The 20,882-nt window shown below is 33.9% G+C and overlaps 2 protein-coding genes across 2 annotated transcripts; both read right to left on the bottom strand.

The window, feature by feature from the left end:
• Nucleotides 1-1,237: 1,237 nt before the first annotated feature.
• LOC130634180 (SH2 domain-containing adapter protein B-like) lies at nucleotides 1,238-6,022 on the bottom strand. Its single transcript, XM_057444601.1, has 5 exons — nucleotides 5,542-6,022; nucleotides 4,894-5,423; nucleotides 3,982-4,302; nucleotides 3,555-3,674; nucleotides 1,238-2,807 (listed from the first exon to the last, which is right to left on the bottom strand). Exons 1-5 carry the CDS (start codon nucleotides 5,755-5,757, stop codon nucleotides 2,600-2,602), a joined length of 1,395 nt encoding a protein of 464 aa, XP_057300584.1. The 5' UTR covers nucleotides 5,758-6,022; the 3' UTR covers nucleotides 1,238-2,599.
• Nucleotides 6,023-10,140: 4,118 nt separating this feature from the next.
• LOC130634164 (SH2 domain-containing adapter protein B-like) lies at nucleotides 10,141-19,156 on the bottom strand. The gene is made up of 5 exons (XM_057444600.1): nucleotides 18,795-19,156; nucleotides 13,267-13,808; nucleotides 12,453-12,806; nucleotides 11,952-12,071; nucleotides 10,141-11,512 (listed from the first exon to the last, which is right to left on the bottom strand). The coding sequence occupies exons 1-5, from the start codon at nucleotides 19,011-19,013 to the stop codon at nucleotides 11,305-11,307; spliced, it is 1,443 nt and encodes a 480-aa protein (XP_057300583.1). The 5' UTR covers nucleotides 19,014-19,156; the 3' UTR covers nucleotides 10,141-11,304.
• Nucleotides 19,157-20,882: the final 1,726 nt, after the last annotated feature.

Here is a 20,882-nt window from a genome sequence, read left to right as displayed (position 1 = left end):
TTTCAAAATCAAAAAGTTTCAAAAAGTTTCATTATTTTTGTATGCTGCTCCCTAATTTTTTGGACTGTCTGCTAATTGGTGAGAGAAGAAAGCCTATAGTTGCCATTTCGTTCAAAAAAACATTGTCCGCTAATCAGAGTGTCCGCTAATTAGAAAGTTTTTATGAGACTTTGACCGGAAAATAGCCGGTGCATGGACAACGTGTCCGCTAATCAGAGGTGTCAGCCTTTTAGAGTGTCCGTTAATTGGAGAGAATACTGTATAAGTTTTAAGTAAAATTATTAAACAAGGAAATTATTCCAAATCAGCAAAAAAAAAAGAGCGCTCTTCTTTTTTAAAGCTCTTGCAGTAATCAGAAAGTGATCCCACAACAAATTTCTTGAAAATATTTAGTAATTAAGAGAAAAATGTTATTAAAAGAGTAGACCAGGACACTCTTGACCTCAGAACTCTTTGAAATAAAACTCGAGGTTTCATTTTAAAAATTCTACGGACAACAATGAAACCAGGACATATTTTCTTTTTCTTATATGTCTAACAAAGTTTTTTACAAACAGTGAACATAATCGTGCAAAAAACAAAACTTTTAAATGCTAACCAGCACTTAAAGAGCTGTACAGTATATTAACTCTGAAACTAACTCTATGTATCAAATAAATTTAATTTCGACAGCACGACATAATTCTTGTATTCGGAATGTTCTCCTTCGTGCTCTCCTTTGGTGTTCAAAGTGAACTTTTCACGGTCAAACCAGAACTTACAATCAAAAAGGCGTTAAAATGTAGCTAAATAGCAAAGAATAATCAGTAACATATAAAAGATTTGATGATAAAAAAAGTCCTTGAAAAATCCTGTTTTGTATTTATGAAGGTTTGACAACAAAAAACACGTCATCTAAAGGCTATGATATACCATTCGAACAAAATCATTTGTCGAACAAAACAATCGTCGCCTAGATAGAATCTTTGTCATGTCTGGGACAAATGTACCGCAACGTAATCTCATTTCTCTTAGCGTAAAATACCGATTAGCGACAGGTCGGCCGACAAAATTAAAGCAGGCACGAGATGTTAGTTTAGAAATACGTCACGTGCGTTAATTTACTGACCAATAAACTTTGGTAGGTATAAGCGGCTTTTTCCCTGTGTATCCGGAAGAAAATTGCAATTTCAGACTTCCGTCCAATCGTCACGTATATAACATGGAATCCACGCCCGATAAAGTAAAAATAAGTGCCGACTTTGCATTCTTTATTTAAACATGCACCAAATAGTCCCTCAAACTATACAATAGTTGCCTAGAAAATATAATTTCTTAAAATATATTTTAAGTTTTTAAAGCAATAGGTTAAAATTTACAAAAAAGCGAGAAAAGAATGGTAAATTACGGAACAGCTGAACAGGCGATAGTATACACTCTCCATCCCAGTAGTTTCCCTAAATTGTTTTCTTTAAATCTTAAATCTTAAAAAGAAACTGTACGATTGAGTGCTACATGCACAATATTTAAATACGATGTGCACATCCTTGGAAACTGAAAAACAATTTCAAAATAACACTCTATATAAATTTCGAATGCAAGATATTATATATTTATCTATTTATAAAACGAAAAAAAAATTATATTATTTACATGAATGAAAAAAATCGTCAAGCAACCTAGCCACAAGATCCTTTTCTTGAACTATGCGCATATAATCGCCTGTATACTCGTGGAAAAAGCAAGAGGTATGAGACAAGTTGCTTAAAAATATCAATTATTTACGAATGTATATATATATAAAAGAAATATGAAATTAAAAAACTAAACTACAAAATAATCAAAATATTTTCTTAATTACATAATCCTCATTACATAATCCTCATAATCGCTCTTTCGTTTTTTCTTCTTTTTCGCTCTTCCTTAGCGAGAAAGAATGACAATATAATTTTCTGCACAAAATTTCAAAAAGGCAGAAGTATATATATATATAATATATATATATACAAAAACATGTCTACCCGAGACAACGGAAAATACTAGCAATTACATGGGGACACTTACAGAAGTTGACATTAGAAGGAGTGACATGTGTCATCAACCGTCCGTAACTTAATGACGTAATGCGGTGACATCATGGTGACCTGATCAACATCTTATGAGATGCATTAAAAAATATACAAATATTTTAAGTTATACAAGCAACATATATATACATCCAAATAAGAATTACTAGCAGTACATATTTTGCAGAACATAAAGAACAGCGTATATACATAGATTGTATTCCACGTTAATACAATAAATTCACTTAAATTCAGTGGCAAGAACTTTTCCCTTTGTTGATATTAAGAAGAAACAGAAAAGGAGGGAGGTTGGGACGTAAGAGGTGTAAAGGAAATGCGGTGTGACAAAAAACAGGAACACGAAGAGAGTTCAAAGAGAGTCAAGGCAACATCATTTTTCGAACAATCGTTTGTTTTTTGAAACACAAAGCAAGTTTCGTTTTCTCTCAAAAAGAAATAAGCACATGAAAAAAAAGGGAACTGGTTTTAAACTTTTTAACAGACGACTACAACTTATTAAACTCAAAAACCATTCTATCATCCTCAAACGCAACTTAGGTTCCAGGCTCCACCGTAAAATACATAGGTTCTTGCAGGACAGGATATTGCAACTTAACATGAACGTCTCCTAAAATGTTTAATTTGTTGCGCGAGTAATGGTGAATCATCTCAGGGATTGTATCGTAAGGTCGGCTGTTCACACCCAGAATGTACCTTCCATCTCGACACGATATTTTCAGATGCATCGTCTCACCATTATTCCTGAAACAAAGTATTGGCTGACTCTCGTAAAAGAAAAAAATATCGGGGATCTCTCTTAAAATAGAATAAAATATTGGGGAACTCTCGAAAAATGGAATAAATTATTGGGGAACTCTCGTAGAATAGAATAAAATTTTTGGGAACTCTCGTAAAAAAACAAAGTATTGATAAAATCTCAAAAATATTGGCGAACTCTCGTAAAAGTGATTATTAGTTTTTAATAACGAAACAGAGATTAAAAAGGGACAAGTAAGGTTTCAGAAGGCTGGCGTTTCAAGAATAATTCAATCATTAAAATGTATATCATGTGGGCACATCATAACAAAATGGCGTCGATTTAATATGGGCGCTAAATGTTGCCATAACCCCGGGTTAACCTAAGTCATGTGAAGGAAATTAGGGAGATGGCACACGGTGTGGGCCGTTAGATGTTGCAGGGAGTTGTCTGGCAGAGTGCAGAGCCTAATAGGTTTTGCGCAGCTCAAAATGAGCTACGCAGACACTAGCAATCCCCATCCAAGCCATGGCCCTCCTGGAAACAATAGACAGGGTATAATCCTCAATATTTGTGAGGCTAGGCATGTAAAATATGCACATCTCTCTCCTGAGCGCTGCAAACGGAAGCTTAAGGGAAGGTCAGGTAAAATACTCCTCTCTCCCGCCTAGTCATTGTACTGTGCTCCCACAGTACGGTGACCTTAGAAATAAAAAATTATAAAAATAAATAAAAAAAAAACACTGACATACCTAAGTGATAAGGAATAATCAACCTTGGAACTTTCACTATTGCGTATAAGGTAACTACTGTCTGGTTTACCTTTAAGTAGAGCTTCCGCATCACCCCTCCGAACACGCCCATGGAACCATCTAGAAAAATTGAACAAATATTCTATGCATATATACAAACGCATTACGTAAATATTTCCTGTCACCAAAAATGAAAATGCAGTGTTTATTCCAAAGATGTAATATACAAATCAAATAAATGAATCTTTTATGCTTGCCAACATCTAATTGCAATTCAATTAAAGTATTTTTAGAAGCTATTGATGGCATAATTAGTTTCATTTAATCATTAACTAATTTTATGTTTTACAAGATGTTTGACAATACAAAAAAAACTATTACAAGTAAATTCACATGACTTTTATGTTTTATGTTATAACCATCCTACCCTTGATTGTCCAGCGGTATCGTTGGATCTATTTCACATACATCAATTCGTTTTTCTTTAAAATTATTCTGCACCGGCCTTGAATGAGAATTAGCCCTAGGGAAGTTCCCATTTGGCATATTTGGTTTTTGACGGGAAGCTATGACAGGTGATTTTTTTTCGCTTACTGAGAACCGCTTTTCAAACTCAGCTTGCACGTCCTTTACTTTCCATTCCCATGGTGCATCATAATCACCTTGTGATGCCACAGGTTGTCCAGCGGGTTTTCCTTGTAATGGCTTTTGATTTGGTATTGCTGGTCCTTGGGGACGGAACTTCTCACTATAAAAATTTACGAAGATACAGTACACTGTTATGATCTTGCAATTCTTATCACAGCAAAGCTTAAGTTTTTCAATTTGCTGGATATCATTTGTAATATTAAGTTGTCAAATATTAGTTAGAAGAGGTTGCTGAAAAACACTACGGTTCCAACTTTATTTGGTCCTAAACATATAACTTAGAGAATAACATTGACATTAACATCGTTGAGATATCGTTTTCCTACTAACACTTCAGCGTCTTTTATGTTATGAATTATATAGATGACTTTAAATCTCAAACATTAGTAAACTGTCAGCGGTAGAGTGACATTGATGTGAATGTATATAAATATTTTCTATTTAGTCAGGGAAATCTTTTTTTTTTAATTTATGATGTATATAAATATTTCGCAAAATTATTGCCAGAAACCAAATACATATACACTTCGTAACACAAAAAAACAAGAAACCTTTCTTTCAAAAAATCACAAACAAAATTTTAGCAATAAAAAAATACTTTAAAAAAAAATACTTTAAAACACAAAAAAATAAAAACCCTTTTCTTTAAGAAATTGCACATTATTTTAGCAGTAAAAATCATGATATATACCTTGCTGTCGTATTTTTGCCTGCAGGCACACCAATCATGGCCATTTCATTTTCGGGCATATCATACAAATCATCATCGTCTTCATAACTTTCATCTTTTTTAAGTTTTGTTGCGTCCAATACCGTCTTTTTGTCTGTATCGTAAGGATCAGAATAAGTGTCATCATATTCTTCCGTACTTTTTAAACTGTTCGACACTTTTGAATCCCAAGGGTCACTATAATCATCCCTAGGTCCAGGCTTTTTTGCTATTATAGTTTGTGGTTTTGTTTCTATACCTAAGCCACTATTTCGTCGGACATCCCATGGATCATCATATGTATCAGTCGGCTTCTTATTATTAACATTTCTATTCACTGGTTCGTAAGGCTCAGAATATTCTTCATCTTCTATTGATTCCTGTTTTTTTTGTTGACCAGTAAATCTTGCATCGAAAGGGTCTTCGTATTCAGTTTGAACATTATTTTGGCTTGTATCATTTTTTTGAATTTTTTTAGAATCCCATGGATCCTGGTAGTCGTCACGTTTTACCTATAAAATTTAAAAAGTTCTTGCATAAGTCAAAAAACAAACATGTAAAAACGAAAAAATGGCTAATGACAAAGTTTTTTACAAATTTAAAAAAAATTATTATGCATATAACTGCTACCATGTTGTTTGGTGCATGTTGTACTCCATTCTTTGGTGAATTTGGACGTGGAGGAGGATAAACTGGCATTATTCCTCGTGCCACGCCAGGTGGTTCTGTTGGGCAGGACACTGAAGGATCTTGATACCCATCGTCATCATCTGAATCTTCTTTACTGTCTTGAGTTTTAAGTTTTGTTAATTTTTTCTTGAAAAACTTGCCAAAGTTTGCAGCCATTTTGTATTTTTTTCTTAATAAAATATATAAACAATTGCATATTTAACTTAGCTTTTTAAAAATACACAAACAAACAATTATGGGAATATCACTTGTAGTTATCCCTCAAACAACTAAGATGGTTTAAACAACAAACAGTTACAGACATGCACTATGTTAATAGTAATGATGGTGAAGGTTAAACAAGTGTTAAAACGTAAATGATTAATGAAAAGCTTATACATTTTAGAAACCACATTGGCAGTTGGCAACACCAAGTCAGCAATCAGTGACTCCTGTTGATGGAGATTGACAGACTTCATGCTAGACCAATTATTTTGATTGGTTGATTTTTGAAAGGATTGATTGGTTCAAGGATTTTAATTGGTTAATTTTTGAAGCAGAAAGAGTATTTTTAATTAAAATAACTTGCTAATGTTTATTTGCCAATGTTTGGTCTTTTTCAAATCAAAGTCATTTCTCATGTAAATTTTTTAAATCAGCTTTTGCAAAACAAAAATACACTTAGTGAAAAGTAGTTTTTAATTTTTATGGTAATTCATCTGAAGACTCTAATTTCAAAGATATAAATTAAAGTGCATTTCAACTATACACAGGCCATTTGATTTTAGGTAGGTCTGTGGTGGATTACATGTCTTGACAAATTTTTTTATCTTCTATTTATTTTATTTTATCCAAAAAATGACAATACACACTTAAAAAATGTTTTTAAATCTGACAATTGTAAGATTGTCACTCAAATCACAACTAGAAGTCTGACAACCATACTTTTTCAACAAAAGTGATAAACAAGCACCTACCTGAGTAATAATCATTTTGCTTCTATAGTTAAGAAGTTAACTCACAAAAGCCTATTCAAAGCCAATCTGTACATCCTAGCTAATCCACCAACTTCTGACCCAGATAAAGAATCATGTGGACTAGGATATACCATCAACACAGCCCCTTGGTATTTGGAAATCATAGATTATGGCTGATACCTAGCCATATGTAATCCTTCACACAGATGAAACAAGTCTGCATATGCACTCACAGAAACAGGCAACATATTGTTGACATTATTAAATTTAAAGTTTTTTTTGGATTTACTATGTTTGTTAAAATGCTAACAAACGGAACATAAATATTGTCATATTTTTTTAAAAAATTGAACAATAAATTTAACAAGCATATATTCAGTTTAAATCATGTCAAAAAAAATGTCTTAAAAAATTTCCTAAAATATTGAGAATTCCTTCTCAGGCATACAGGAAGACATTGATTCGCATGTGAATCACATGGGTAAAAAAATCTCTGTACATGTGATAGTACACATGACGAAATGGTGTGCATAAAATGTTTCACTGAATATTAATTTTACTTAAGTGTTGGGTAGCAACATTCAAGATTACATTTTTTGTCAGATAATGTTGATTTTGTGGCGCCGTAGATTAGTGGTTATAGCTCTCGTACTCTGTGCGGGAGACCGGGGTTCGATTCCTCTTGACGGCGATTCAACATGGGCGAGTGAATGTTACCATAGCCCCGGGTTAACCCAAGCCATGTGAGGGAAATTGGGAAGATGGCACACTGTGTGGGTCGTTGGATGTTGCCGGGAGTTGTCTAGTAGAGCGCAGGCCCTAACTGGGTCTGCGTCGCTCAAAATGAGCATTAAATACTCTAGGACTCTCCATCTAAGCCATGGCCCCTCCTGGAAATAATAGACAGGGTATATCCCTCGATATTTGTGAGGCTAGCCATGTAAAATATGCACATCTATCTATCTATCTATTGGTTATTGTAACAATTGGATATTATGAACAATGATGTGTATAAATGATAAATTTGTGAGTGACTGAAAATAAAGTCTTTTAAAAACAGATTTATGAACCAAACATATAATGCGGATGTTGGTGACTATTGGCGCTAGTCCCCCCTCTTTTAGCGGATTTCCGTCCGTGAAATACACACATTCGGATAAATCTTGGAAGGCTCAGGGGCGTGTTTTGTAGATAAAAGTTATCGGAATTGATGACAAGAGGAATTACGCTCACGAACAACAAAGAATTTTCAGGCCACAAACAAATTTTTAAAATTCCTTAATCCCTAGCGGATTTTTTTTTTAAAATTCAGACCCCCTCCCCCCCTTTAGCGGCGATGTCCCACTAACGGGGCCCAAAAAAAATTTTCGAAGGCCCCAAAATCATCTGCAGAGGGTAAAATTATCTTAAGATAGAAAAATTATGCAAAGATCGAAAAATTATCTTTAGATCGTAAAATTATCTTCAGATCGTGGTGTGAACTAAATATAAAGAATAAAATGTGAATGATCCTACTGGGCTTTCGTATTCATCTACGGTCTAAAAACAACTGCCACATAATAATGCACAAAGAAATTAGCATGTTGGCCCTAAGTTATAATGCAAGAGAAAGACGCCATAGTTAAAAAATTGAATTACACTTCCTTCAGAACTCACCCACCCTGGTAGCTACATGATTGCACAACAAAATGTTTTCCTACTTCTCCGTGCTGGCAAGTGAGCGTGCTCAAAATGTCACGCACTGAAACCACTTTTTTGCCGCATATGACGTATTGTTGAAAATATAGACCCTGCGTCCCAAGTATTTCTCCCCTTGACCCTTTAACTCTTCTAGTAGTTAGACATAAATTATGCAGTTTACATTTTTGTGACATAAATTATTGCGTTTGGGCAATAATAAATAAATTATCGTGATTTGAATAATTTCTATTGATATTTTCAGACGTTTCTTATTAAAAATGTTTTTCATGACTACCACCCCTGCATTCATATATGGAATTTTTTGTGAATACTTATAGACATTAAATACTCAGGAATTTAAGAAAAAATAATGAATTAGAAATTATTTTGGAGGAGAGAACTTATTTCCGCGAATTGTAAACCGTAAATCGTAAAATATTTGAGAGAATTTTCGCGGCAGAAAATAGGGATATTATTCTTTTCGAAATAAATCAGCCTTCTTAAAATCAAAAAAAAAACGTTATCTTTCACAATATTAGGGAATATAAAACTTTTTTTTTACATTTGGCATTTCGGATGGCATTTTGGGACACCATATTATCGCTACTTTGAGCGAAAACCGCAATAATTTACGTCTGAAATAATTTATGCCACGATAATTTATGTCTGCAACAATTTATAAAGGTATTTCGTTTCGTAATGTTTAAGCATAGTTAATAGAAAAAACACTATGGTATAACTATGGTTTAAGCAAAAGAATAAAAAAAAATGGGATCAAATAAAACTATATTCTACAGGGTTGTCACCAACTTGACATCAACAAGGTGTATATATATCGCCATTATAGTACTTTGAACCTTACGAAATATCCGAGCTCGATTCTTGAGATCTCACTCTGCAAACAGACGTTTTTCTCTGTCTTGTATTATCCGTGATTATCATACCCCTTATACACAAGGAAGTAATTTTAAGGCTGTTTTCCACTTCAAGAAAGTTTTCCGCGGAACAAAACAGACAAGACAGAACTGAACAGAAAATTTTCTGCTGGTAATTTCCACTTCATATTATTGCGCACATTTCATCACAGAAAGAAGTCGAGTACAAAGAAAATTTTCACACACGTGGTGTAAACATTTTAAGTACGCAAGCTCAGAAGTTTTTCTGTTCCCTTTCGTTCTGTTCCGCCGAAAATGTTTTTAAAGTGGAAAACAGCCTTGTAAGCTAAACTTTCATGTTGTAGAACCCTCTTTTTTTCAGTTTCTTGCTTGTAACCGTTAAGGTGGGCCTAATTGTATCTATAAAAAATACCTTTTCCTGCTAATATTTTTCTGGCCTAATCCGAGATTTGATGTTTTACCTAATTTTGTTTCAGCGCTCCCTGTGGTTTATAAAATAAGGCATCTTTCCAAAAAAATTCAAGGTATTGTAGCCGTATAAACATTCCAGGAGCACTCAGATAGCCTGGAGACGAGGTTGAGTACCTGTAAATCAGGGTTGCCCTGAAAATTCAAATCATGAAACTCTCGTCACTTTTCTTTAAAACATTTCTAACACATTTGTGACAAAACCCCAGTCAATTCAAAAAACAAATAGTTTTATACATGAAAATAGTGAAAAATAAACATGCTACGAGAATACTTATTATTTTTTTTAATTTTTAAATTTTTGCGAAAGTAGAGAAAAAATCGCGAAAATTAACCTCACAATTAATAATCGCTACAACAAAAAAAAATAATAAAGAGCAGGAGACTTGTCAAACTTAAAGATATCTCGATTCCGTTGAATTTGCAAAAATGACTCTTTCCGGGGATAGAAAAATGGAAAAGTGAATTTATACTTTATGTTATTATCCTGGTATTTACCCTCAAGCCAGTGTCCAATCTGAAGCAACATAAAAAATCGCTTAAAAAGAATCTCTGCGAAGGAGATTACCAGTGTATTATCAAAATATATAAACAGATCAATAAATTAAAAAAAGCGTGTTACAAAAAGGCGCGAAAATATAGAAAAAATAAAACAGCTATTAATTTACATCTTATAAGATTGAAATAATTTCTAACCAGCGCGACCACATAGAATATAATTGTGGGGTCCGAACTAACACTAAAAAACGTATAAAAACCACTCTATATTTTAGAATATTTTCACAAACATTGGAAGGAAATAAGCAGTTGCCAAGAATCAAGTCTTTCTTAACATTACATGCTGGTTTATCTTTTTATGAAAACATGTAACTACTAGAATAGAAAAAAAATGCATGTCAGGATAGAAGATTTAAAGAGGAATTGATATTTTGGTCTTAATATTTTAGGTTATTTCGAATATATTGGATGTGGCCACTTTCTTGAATGCATTTCCTGTAGACTCGTTCTTATTTAAAAAACTAAATAAATTTGTAATGTAATGAAATATTTTTAAAGCTTTTACTTGTCAAAAATAATAAAACTGAAATTATTTATCAGATCTACCGATCCGTAATTGCATATTAGTTTTTGAAAAAGTTATCTGTGTGTCAGTTTGACCATGACCTTTTTAAAAGAATTATCATCAATAAACGCTGACGTGGAGAAGGTTACAAGAAAACATACCAACTCCCTGAAATCACCACTCCCAAATGAAAATAAATATTTAAAACCTTAAATTTATATGCCACAAAGAAGAATTTACCAATGAACATTCTCGTCGCGTTGTCTACATTAAAAAAGATTACTGTCAGCGTCTCTGGTAAAAAATTAAAATGTCACACCACAATACGAGTATTGTATACTATCAAACTATGATCAGAAGACAGAATAATGCAGTCTGCAGTGTGACTAGATATGTTCAACCAAGGAGTCTTGGTTCAACTTAGAAAAGCAGTTTAACGAAACAAAACAGAAACACAACGTTAAAGAAATTGTATGTTTACAAAAGACTTCGCAAAGACAACACATACATAACATATCACACAATCCAATTGAATTTTTGAGTCAAGTCATCCAACACCGTTTAATCTCTTAAATATAATACTATCTCTTCCCTACACTAACGATCAAATTTATATACGCATGCGCAATAGAACCAGCTGTTAAGTCCCAGGCTCTACCGTGAAATACATAGCCTCCTGAAACACTGGATACAATAATTTCACGTTCTCATATCCACGAATGTTTAACTTATTCTGAGAATAGTAATGTATCATTTCAGGGATTGTATCGTATGGTCGACTGTTCACACCCAGAATGTATTTTCCATCTTGACACGAAATCTTCGCATGCATCGTTGCACCTTTATTCCTAGAAAAAAAAAAAAAAAAAAATTCAAATGACTTGCTAGTTCAAATAAGACAAATTATCAAAAACACAATAAGTATTTGCTGAAACCTCTCAGGTGACTGTCCACTACCCCTAAACGACATTTTTCTACATCCTATACCTAAAACCTAAAAATACTGCAGGCTAAAGGAACAGGTCCGAAAATGAAAATATTTGAATACAAGGATACCAGATGAGTTTAAAGGACGGTTCGCATAAATATGAAAATTGTTGAGCAATAACAGCCGCCGTTACGACTTTATTGTGGAAACATATGTTCTACAATAAAACGGCAGAAGAGATGTTGCACAACAAATGTTGTATACATACTTTATTGAAAATCAAGCTTAACAAATATCTTGAGATAAACAAGAAGTAACAGATATTTAAAGAAAATCAATACTAAATGTTGTACGCATACCTGAGAGACAGCGAATAATCTATTTTCGAACTTTCGCTGTTTCGAATTAAGTAACTGCAGTCTGGATGGTTTCGTAGTAACGACTCGGCTTCTCCTCTACGTACACGACCATGAAACCATCTATAAAAAACACGTCACATAGAGGATAGTTATGACACAGCTACAGAATTTATTCACTTGTTTCTTTTGCCTAAGCTTTTCTGCGATTAATGACTAATTATAAGACTTAGATACGTTCTCAACATTCGCCTTTAAAGTAATTTTATCGTGCGAATAAAATATTTCAGGATATATCATGCAAATTCTCAACTTGTAAAGTTATTTTGTTATCAGTTTTGTGGTTTTAAATATACACATTGAGGGACTGAAAATCAAACAAAAATTCAAAGTCAAATAGAGGCTTTGTTAAAAATCTGAGTCGACAGAAAAAAAGTTGTTTTTACAACGAACTTTTATATATTGCAGAAGCTCCAACACTCGTTTAATGGATGTTAAACTTACCCCTGATTATCTAAAGGTATGGTTGGGTCTACTTCATATTCTTTATCAGCTTCTGATATTTTTATAGAAGGATCACGCTTTGGCTTTGGTATTGGGTTCGCGTTACTCACTGTAGCATGTGCAATTACATTTGGAGTTGATTTTTTGCGTGGAGCTGCAACAGGCGGCTGCTCTTGTAGAGAAAACCTTTTGTCAAAATCAGCTTCTACCTTCTTTACTTTCCAATCCCATGGTGCATCGTAATTTCCTTGTTGTTGTTGTTGTTGTTGTAGAGGAGGAGCAGAGGGCTTTGGAGTTTTGTATTTTACAGATGTAGGTAGCGACTGCGTGTTTTGAGGTTTGTTTTTGACATCACTGGAAGAAAATTTCAAAATAGCAAACAAACATGTCTTACCGCCATTTTTTATGGAACAGTACGGATGTACCCCTTCTCTTCTGGTTTATTATTTATATGAAGTCGAGAACCGCTTACTTTTATAGCTGAAATTTTGTGACTTTTTATTTAATATTACTTTGGAAAAGTATCATTAGGAGACTTTCAAATTCATTAACAATGGGAATTCTAACCAAAAGTTATTAATTATTAATCAATTTCTAAGTATCTTATCCACCCAAATGTGTTGAAACAAAGTTTTATGAACCTTAATTTTTCAGCCAGTCTATATTTTTCCCGTCTTCTCCACTCTCACTTCAAACATATATGGCAAATTAATGAACAAAGCATGAGCTGAAAAGAAGTCGTTTTCCTTCATATTTTTTTTATATTTGAGTAACATACGTAAAAACAAACTGCTGTTTACAGCTCTCTACTAACCTGTATACCATACTTTTGGTGCCACCAGCAATTTCTTGTTCAGGCACATCATACAAATCGTCATCATCATCGTCATTCTTATTTTTATTTGTTGTTGTCTTTGTTTTTTTGTCATACGGGTCAGCATATGTGTCATCATATTCCATAGTATTCTTCGTCGGACTTTCTACTGTACTTTTTTTTAACTTCGAATCCCATGGGTCACTATAGTCATCACGTGGTCCTGCCTTTTTTACAGGTGCAGTAGGCAGGCTGGGCTTGCTGCTGGCTGTTTTATTCAAACTGTTTGTATTTACAGCATTTTTGCGCGTGTCCCATGGATCATCATACGTATCAGTCGGTTTCTTATTATTAACATTTCTATTCACTGGTTCGTAAGGCTCAGAATATTCTTCATCTTCTATTGATTCTTGTTTTTTCTGTTGACCAGTAAATCTTGCATCAAAAGGGTCTTCATATTCAGTTTGAACATTTTTTTGACTTGTATCATTTTTCTTGAAACTTTTCGAATCCCATGGGTCCTGGTAGTCATCACGCTTTACCTAAAAAAAATTTGTTGAGTGAAATGAAGAAAACAAACCAAGAGAAAGTAAAAGTTATTTTTTAACCTTATATAGCGGGTAATAAATGACGTATCAAATTACACTATAGTCATCACATAATAAATGACGTATCAAATTTATTACCTTGTCTGAATACATAAACATATTGCACTATTATTATTATTATTATTATTACAATTATTTACTCAGGATAGCTTCTTCAGTTTTTATTATGTCATCAATGAGGGTCCTGTGAAGGGGGTTTTTAGTGCATTTAAATCTCCCATTTAAGCTACGGAAGGCATGCAAGCACAACAGTGGCTCAACTAGACACCTGTCTATGATATCAATCCTATTCTCATGCTGAACACTTTATAGTCTCTCGCATGACTTAACCAGGGTTTGAACCCAAGACCTTCCACACTGGAGGCGAATGCTCTACAAGACTACCACTCACACGGACCACACTGAATATCTGGTGCATACGTTATGGTCTTTGTGTGAACCTTACTGAATTTAGTCCTTACGGCCATGACCTTTATTTTTTTAAACAAGCAATAATTTTGCTCTGTTTGAGTTATGCAAGCTTAAAGAGAACCTGAGGTATAAAATGATATATTACTTACATTATAGAGGTCAAAAAGTTAGTTAATAAGTTTTTTTTAAAAATTTTAAAAAGCTTTTTTTGTTTTAATACATCCACATTTAAAAAATTTCAGATTAATTATGCTGCATAAATTACGATGCCATACTTAAGTAAACAGAATTTTTGACATTTATGGGACTGAATAGGGTTAACAGTGCTATTTTGACATAAACGACAAGTTTATTTAAAAAGTTACATCTCACGAGGTTACAGCTTGTTGGCAGCTTCCTTTCTTTTATTATATCACTTCATGGTGTGGTAAAAATTTTTTGGTAGAAAGGGGAAAGGGGTTTTTGCCAGTACCTCTAAAAACGTTTTGGGGATAAATTAAATGTTATTTTTACATACTTTAGAAACCTAATATTGAAGAAAAAATAAGTAAAAAATACTTTACACTGTGTTGTGAAATTGTGTTGGTTGCTAACATTTTTCTTTCCTTATATTTCTAGATCTTTATAGTTGTGTTTTTAAGTTTAGTAAAACCATCATACTGGTCAACTTCTCTCTCCAATTTTATATCAATTTATTGAACTTAATTATGAGCAAGGCACTGAGGTCTTAGAGATTAAATGTGGATCCAAATTCGCCAAAAGCAGCAAAGGATTGGAAACATGGGAAAGAGATTTATGATAATTTCATTGGTAAGTGTGGTGCAAAAGCACCCGATAAGTTTAGATCAATTGTCAATGTTATATCATCAGATATTTTTTTAGTATAGAGTGTAAGTAATACTTATGATGAAGTAATTGATACTTGAATAAACTGTACGTAAAAACGCCCAATATATACTAGCTAGTTACTAATTAGCAACTTACAAAAAAAATATAGGAGAATCGCTTGATGAACACTTGGAAGGATTGTAGAAGCTTGGTAAACTTTGTGAATTAGTTGCCGTTTCTGCAGAAATGTACTGCTGTGAAATCATTAGAGACTCTTTTAACAATGAAATAACATCTACAACTGTTCAGCACGAATGTTGAATTCAGTCTTTTCACGTTGGCAACACAAAGAAGTAACTAAAGGTCAGTTTTCTATATATAAACAGTGTGGAAAATGGTATTAAATTATAGCTTAATATTCAATCTTCGTTTTGACATATTATTTTACATCTGGAAAAAAATGTTATAGATATTTCCAAGAAATTTGAAGTGTTTTGTTTTGTTTTTTGTGTTGTTCTTTTTTGGTGCTTTGTTATTTCTTAGAAATGGCTGAAAATGACAAAGCAGATCCTAGGAAAAGGTTTGTATTATATTTTGATACTTATTTTTTAAACTACTAAAGCAATTTAGTAACAACATGTGTTGGACAAAATAACATGACATCCTGTTCTTGCAAGAGTTATTGGTTGCTAACTCGTTTACCAACAAGCCAGGTTTAAGAGAACAAGGTAGTAACTGGGACTTGATTTTCTGGAATTTTAAACTCCATTGAACAACCAATATTTAAAATGAAAGATGAAAGGTCCCTATGTGCTCGCTTAAAAAAACTATTGAAGGATTATGCCAGAAAGAGATTGATGGAGGAAAAAGCATCTGGCATTGCTCCTGATGTGACTGAGCTGGATACGCTACTTGAAGGAGTGACAACTTTGAAAAATGACAGTGAGCTACAAGCAAAACAAATAGTTGCCGCACAAAAGAAAACTGTAGAGAAAGACTTGAAGTCTGCTCAAGAAACTTGCCAAAAATTTATGGAACATTGGAGTGAGACCAGGAAGCGTTCCCCTGAGACCAGTCCAGATGAAACACCTGAAAGAAAGCAGAATAGTGGATCAGAAACAGTTACTCATTTGAGAGAAAAATCTGCAGCCGAGATACGAAAATATGAAATTAGGTTGAGGCAGGAGGAACTTCAGTGGCAAAGGGAAAGAGAGTGTAGTAATGATATATAGAAATGAACAGTTTATGCTGCAAAGTCAACAGCAAAATTAGGCAATTATTAATGCTTATTGCAAAAAATGCTGAGAAACTTTCATGAGCATTATATATTTCAAAATAGTAGATTTTTACAGTTTTACAGTTGTCAGTATATAACAATGCAATCAATCTCTGTAGAATTTACCAATAGGATTGAGTCCAACCATTTTTTTTTTAAATGTTAAATTTGAATTGATTCAAAACATCTCCAAAACCCACTCCACACACACTCTACTTATACTTATGTTGTATACTCTTTCTTGTGCTGTTAGATTTGCTGTGTTAAAAGGAGTCTGTAAATGCCTACAGAGAGGATATGTAGGGTCTCCATAGCAGTACATTTCAGTTTTAATAAAAAAAAATATTGGTTGGGCTAATTTATAAGGCCAGAGAGAGCTAACATTGCACTGTCGTGCCCTCTACCTTTCGATTAGCCCATACAAGTGTGCTATCATCCCATTAGGTGTGGATACTGATTGGTATTTCAAAGCATTGGTATTTCAACCAAAACAAAGAGCTCTCTGGTATCGTCCAGGCCAACAGCAAGCTTTTAAAGTGTCATCTATGAATCCCCATACACAATTTAACGCTGCCCCTGTTTCTAAACAGCATCTGCATTGGCTCGCAGGTTGTAAGGTCTTAGCCAAACTTGGTTTAATGTATCAAGTAAGTATCGTTCACATGATCAACACATAATTGAAAATCATACACAACTGGGGAACCGGTCTTCCAAATCTTGGTATTAAGTCTGCCAACCTACTTGGATAACACCAACGATGCAGGAGAATACACAGTGCTTCAGTTCTATTAGAATGATATCGTTATAGTTGTGGCAAGTTATTTTGTCTGGAATTTGCAAGACATTTTTCAAACAGATTAAGTCTCTTTTTCGAAATCGGAATTCTGTATAGCATTCTGTATCTGGAAAACTGTCGAGATCGAATAAGTTGTAGTCATAATGTCTGTTATCTGGGTTAACTGAACGATTTACAGTGTATAGAAGCAAAAATTCTTCTTCGGATACAATGCAGTTATCAAAAGCCAAAAGCAGTAGATCTCTAACTTTTCTAAAGCCAGACATTTTGATCAAGTACTTTCATTTTCTATTTTGCTTATTTTTTATCCCCCATTATGTTTTGTCTTCGCGAGTAACTTCAATAAATGGAAGTCATGGTTTAAGACAATGCGTCAAAAAAATTTGGTTGTGTTGTCTTCGTGGTGGCTGTGTTGTCTTAGCGTAAACTCCCGTAAATTTTCCTTAGTAAGCCCTTCTGGCTCTAACAAATGCGTGGCAGACAGAAAGGTCTAAAGCCTGCTAAAAAATGGTCTTTTTTAGCCCATTTCTTTCTACGGAAACATTGTGAGGCTTAAAACGATTATCTAGTGTGTAGATGGACATTTTCTGATTGACATATATTCATATCAAAGTTAAAGGCAAAAGAATTTAGAAGTCTGTAACTTAAAAACATTGTGGCAATAGTATTATTTAGTAATAAGTGACCAACAATTTTAATAAAATAACAATATATTTCGACTTTTAAAATCATCATTAGGTTAAATCTAAAATAGTAGTAAAATCATTTAATGTTTGCAAAACTAATAAACGCTTATTCTATAGCTAGCTAGCTAGACCTTTTTGTTTACATTTTTCGCAGTAAGTTCTTATGAAATAATAGTAAAATCAGGTAATACAGATTAAAACAAAAGTATCTGCTTTTAAAAGTGGTGTGGTCTATGAAATTTGTCATCCGCGATGTAATTCGCGCTATGTTGGTCAATCAAGTCGGCATCTTATCACCCGCATAAAGGAGCATTCAAGAGTTTTGAGTCTGCTGGGATTACATTTTAATAGCTGCGAACGATACTATCAATGGAAACAGTTAAAATTTTATCAACCTCGAAGTCTCAACAACACTTACTGATTGTGAATTTTTTTAAATGGCAATAAACCACCGTTGAATACAAAAGACGAGTTTAAAAGTCACACTCTTTTGATAAAATTTTAATATCTTTTAAATATTTCCTTAGTTTAGAGACTGTATGATGTAGATACTTTTGTTTTAATCTGTATTACCTGATTTTACTATTATTTCGAAAGAACGTACCGCTAAAAATGTAAACAAAAAGGTCTAGCTAACTAGCTGTAGAATAAGCGTTTATTAATTTTGCAGCACTGCATTTTTTATTGGGTTATAAAAGAATGGGTAAAACTTAATTTTTAGATATATAGAGAATTCCTGGTTACATAGCCGCCAGCTAGCATAACTAAGTTGACATATGATTACATGCATTTAGTCAGTTACGGAATCTATGGGAAGATTTTCTATGGCCAGTGAGATGAGTAAGGCCCCTGAAAAGTCTTTCTCTCTTTATATTTTATCATTTAAAAGTGAGAAATAAAAATAGCTAGCTAGTTACACTTACAGCAGCATGTGGTAGTTTTGTTCCAATTTTCGGAGAGTTTGGTCTAGGAGGTGGGTAGTTTGGCATTATTCCTCTGGCTACACCAGGAGGCTCAGTTGGGCAAGCCACTGAGGGATCTTGATACCCATCTGAGTCGTCCGAATCATCCTCTTGAGTTTGTACCTTTGGTGTTTTCTTCTTAGCTTTTAACCCGAAAAATTTGCCAAAGTTAGCGGCCATGTTGTTTGTTTTCTTCCGTAAATGACCGGCCTGTTTTATGTTCTGTAAAATATGTCATGTTGAAAGCTCGTACGTTCATGACGCAGAGGAGCGGCACCCACACAAGTCTTATGACTATCGCACAAATTCTTTGAGTAATCCTGCTAGCAAGAGCATAAAAATAAAAAATAAAAACTAAACTATATTTTAATTCTTAGTCATAACCACTGTATTTTGTTTTGCGTTCTTTTTATTGTCAATATTTATAAAAAAATATCTAAAAATATCATAGTCATAAAAAAACTATATGACTATGAAAAAATCTAACAAGTTAGCTGCAGATTGAGATTTATTGGGTGTTTATCCAACGCGAACTGACCTGGTTAATAAGGCTGGATCGGCTAACCGAGATCTCACTCTAATAAATCTTTAATAAAATAATAAATATTTATGAAAAGCAAGCCAGTCAGATCTCGGTTCAATTTGACGGAATCCCGCTCAGAGCGAGCCCGCCTACACGGGGTTTTTTTATTCTCACATGATCAATTCTGCGTTAGTGTTTTCATTTTTAAGAGTCAGCCCGCCCAACAAGCCAAGCCGGCTAGCAAGTGGGCCGGCTTGATTTAGTTATCCCGCTCCACACAGTAGAATCCCTCTAACTCGGATCCTCTTTTGAGAGTGACAGGAAATCCGTCCGACTTTTAACGAATGACCGAGATTCTGAAGTCTCGATAACTCGGACTTTTTTAAAGAGCACGACTTATCAGAAAATCTTTTTCAAAGATTTAAAGAGAAAAAGGTGAAAATAGTCCGTCTTTCAGTTTGAGTGCACAAAGAAAGATGCTAATTAATCAATTTCTTTATTATCTAGTAAACGTGAAATAGAAAACACATAATACAACTTTAATAACTTTCAATATTTTGTATTTTTCCACGATCGCACCTGATTGTAATTTTCGTTTCTCTCCGCTCACCATGTTCGATGTTTTAATGTGAATTTTCAAGTAAAATTAGTAAGAATTCTATTTCAAATTCGATTTTTTTTCAGTACGTTTAGAAAGTCCGAGTTACATTAGTTTTTTGCTGTAGAGACCGGAGAAAATGATTCGACTTAGGCGGATGTTATCCAGGGTACCAGTAACGCGGAGTATGCTTTCACGATTCAGATGGTAAACCCGAAGGATAGATGCAAGAAGTTTAACCGACTAAACAAATGTCCAAGTTATCTAGGGTCCACCAAGTTAGAGGGATTCTGCAACCTCGTCCCTAGGGTCTTGTGTCCCCTGAGCCGTAATAACGGCGTGGCCAACAACTTTTCGCCGCTATCAACTTCATCAACAAGGCAAAATGCCCTGGGAACGAGCGAGGTTGAGGGATTCTACTGTAACCAACTTCTCGACGCTATCCCCATCGCTGTTTAGTACTTAAAATCCTTGAAGAAAAAAGATACTAATTAAAACCTAATAATTGGGAGCGAAGTTGAAAGATTTCTAACAAACCTTGTTCCCAGGCTCTGTTGCTGCGTTCATTATTTAGTAACAAGGTACTGATGCTGCAAATGTAGGTAGCGCCAAAAACATTCAGCATAATCATTACACGGTTTACTGACTTTATGCAACCTCGTCTCCTTCTTTTTCTCTCTACATGCATGACTTGAAAATCAAAAAAGACTGGGCAGGATTTTGTTATTCTAATCTTGTTTTGGGTTACAAAAAGAAGACAGTAAAAATTTATAAGATATGATAACGCAAATAATATTATGTGTCTTACTGATGATGTCATTCAGTGAACAAGGTAGAAAGTTATGCTTTTTTCTTCTAAGCCATTATTGTACTTGCAATTTTGAAAAAAAATATAAAGCAAGGGGAATCCCTTATGTTCCTATTTTGT

This window comes from Hydractinia symbiolongicarpus, chromosome 1 (assembly GCF_029227915.1).
Source record: "Hydractinia symbiolongicarpus strain clone_291-10 chromosome 1, HSymV2.1, whole genome shotgun sequence".
NCBI lineage: Eukaryota > Metazoa > Cnidaria > Hydrozoa > Anthoathecata > Hydractiniidae > Hydractinia > Hydractinia symbiolongicarpus.
Note: the sequence above shows the minus strand (reverse complement) of the source record. Positions and strands in the feature narration are given on the sequence as shown.

Bases quoted from the DNA above. Each gene is read 5' to 3' on its own strand.
- LOC130634180 (XM_057444601.1), bottom strand. From the start codon at position 5,757: ATGGCTGCAAACTTTGGCAAGTTTTTCAAGAAAAAATTAACAAAACTT. The intron at 3,675-3,981 runs GTAGGATGGTTA...CAATTTTTCTAG, and splicing joins ATACCGCTGGACAATCAAGG to ATGGTTCCATGGGCGTGTTC. The intron at 2,808-3,554 runs GTATGTCAGTGT...ACTTTGTTTCAG, and splicing joins GATTATTCCTTATCACTTAG to GAATAATGGTGAGACGATGC.
- LOC130634164 (XM_057444600.1), bottom strand. From the start codon at position 19,013: ATGGCCGCTAACTTTGGCAAATTTTTCGGGTTAAAAGCTAAGAAGAAA. The intron at 13,809-18,794 runs GTAAGTGTAACT...AATTTTTTTTAG, and splicing joins CAAAACTACCACATGCTGCT to GTAAAGCGTGATGACTACCA. The intron at 12,072-12,452 runs GTAAGTTTAACA...TGTTTTTTATAG, and splicing joins ATACCTTTAGATAATCAGGG to ATGGTTTCATGGTCGTGTAC.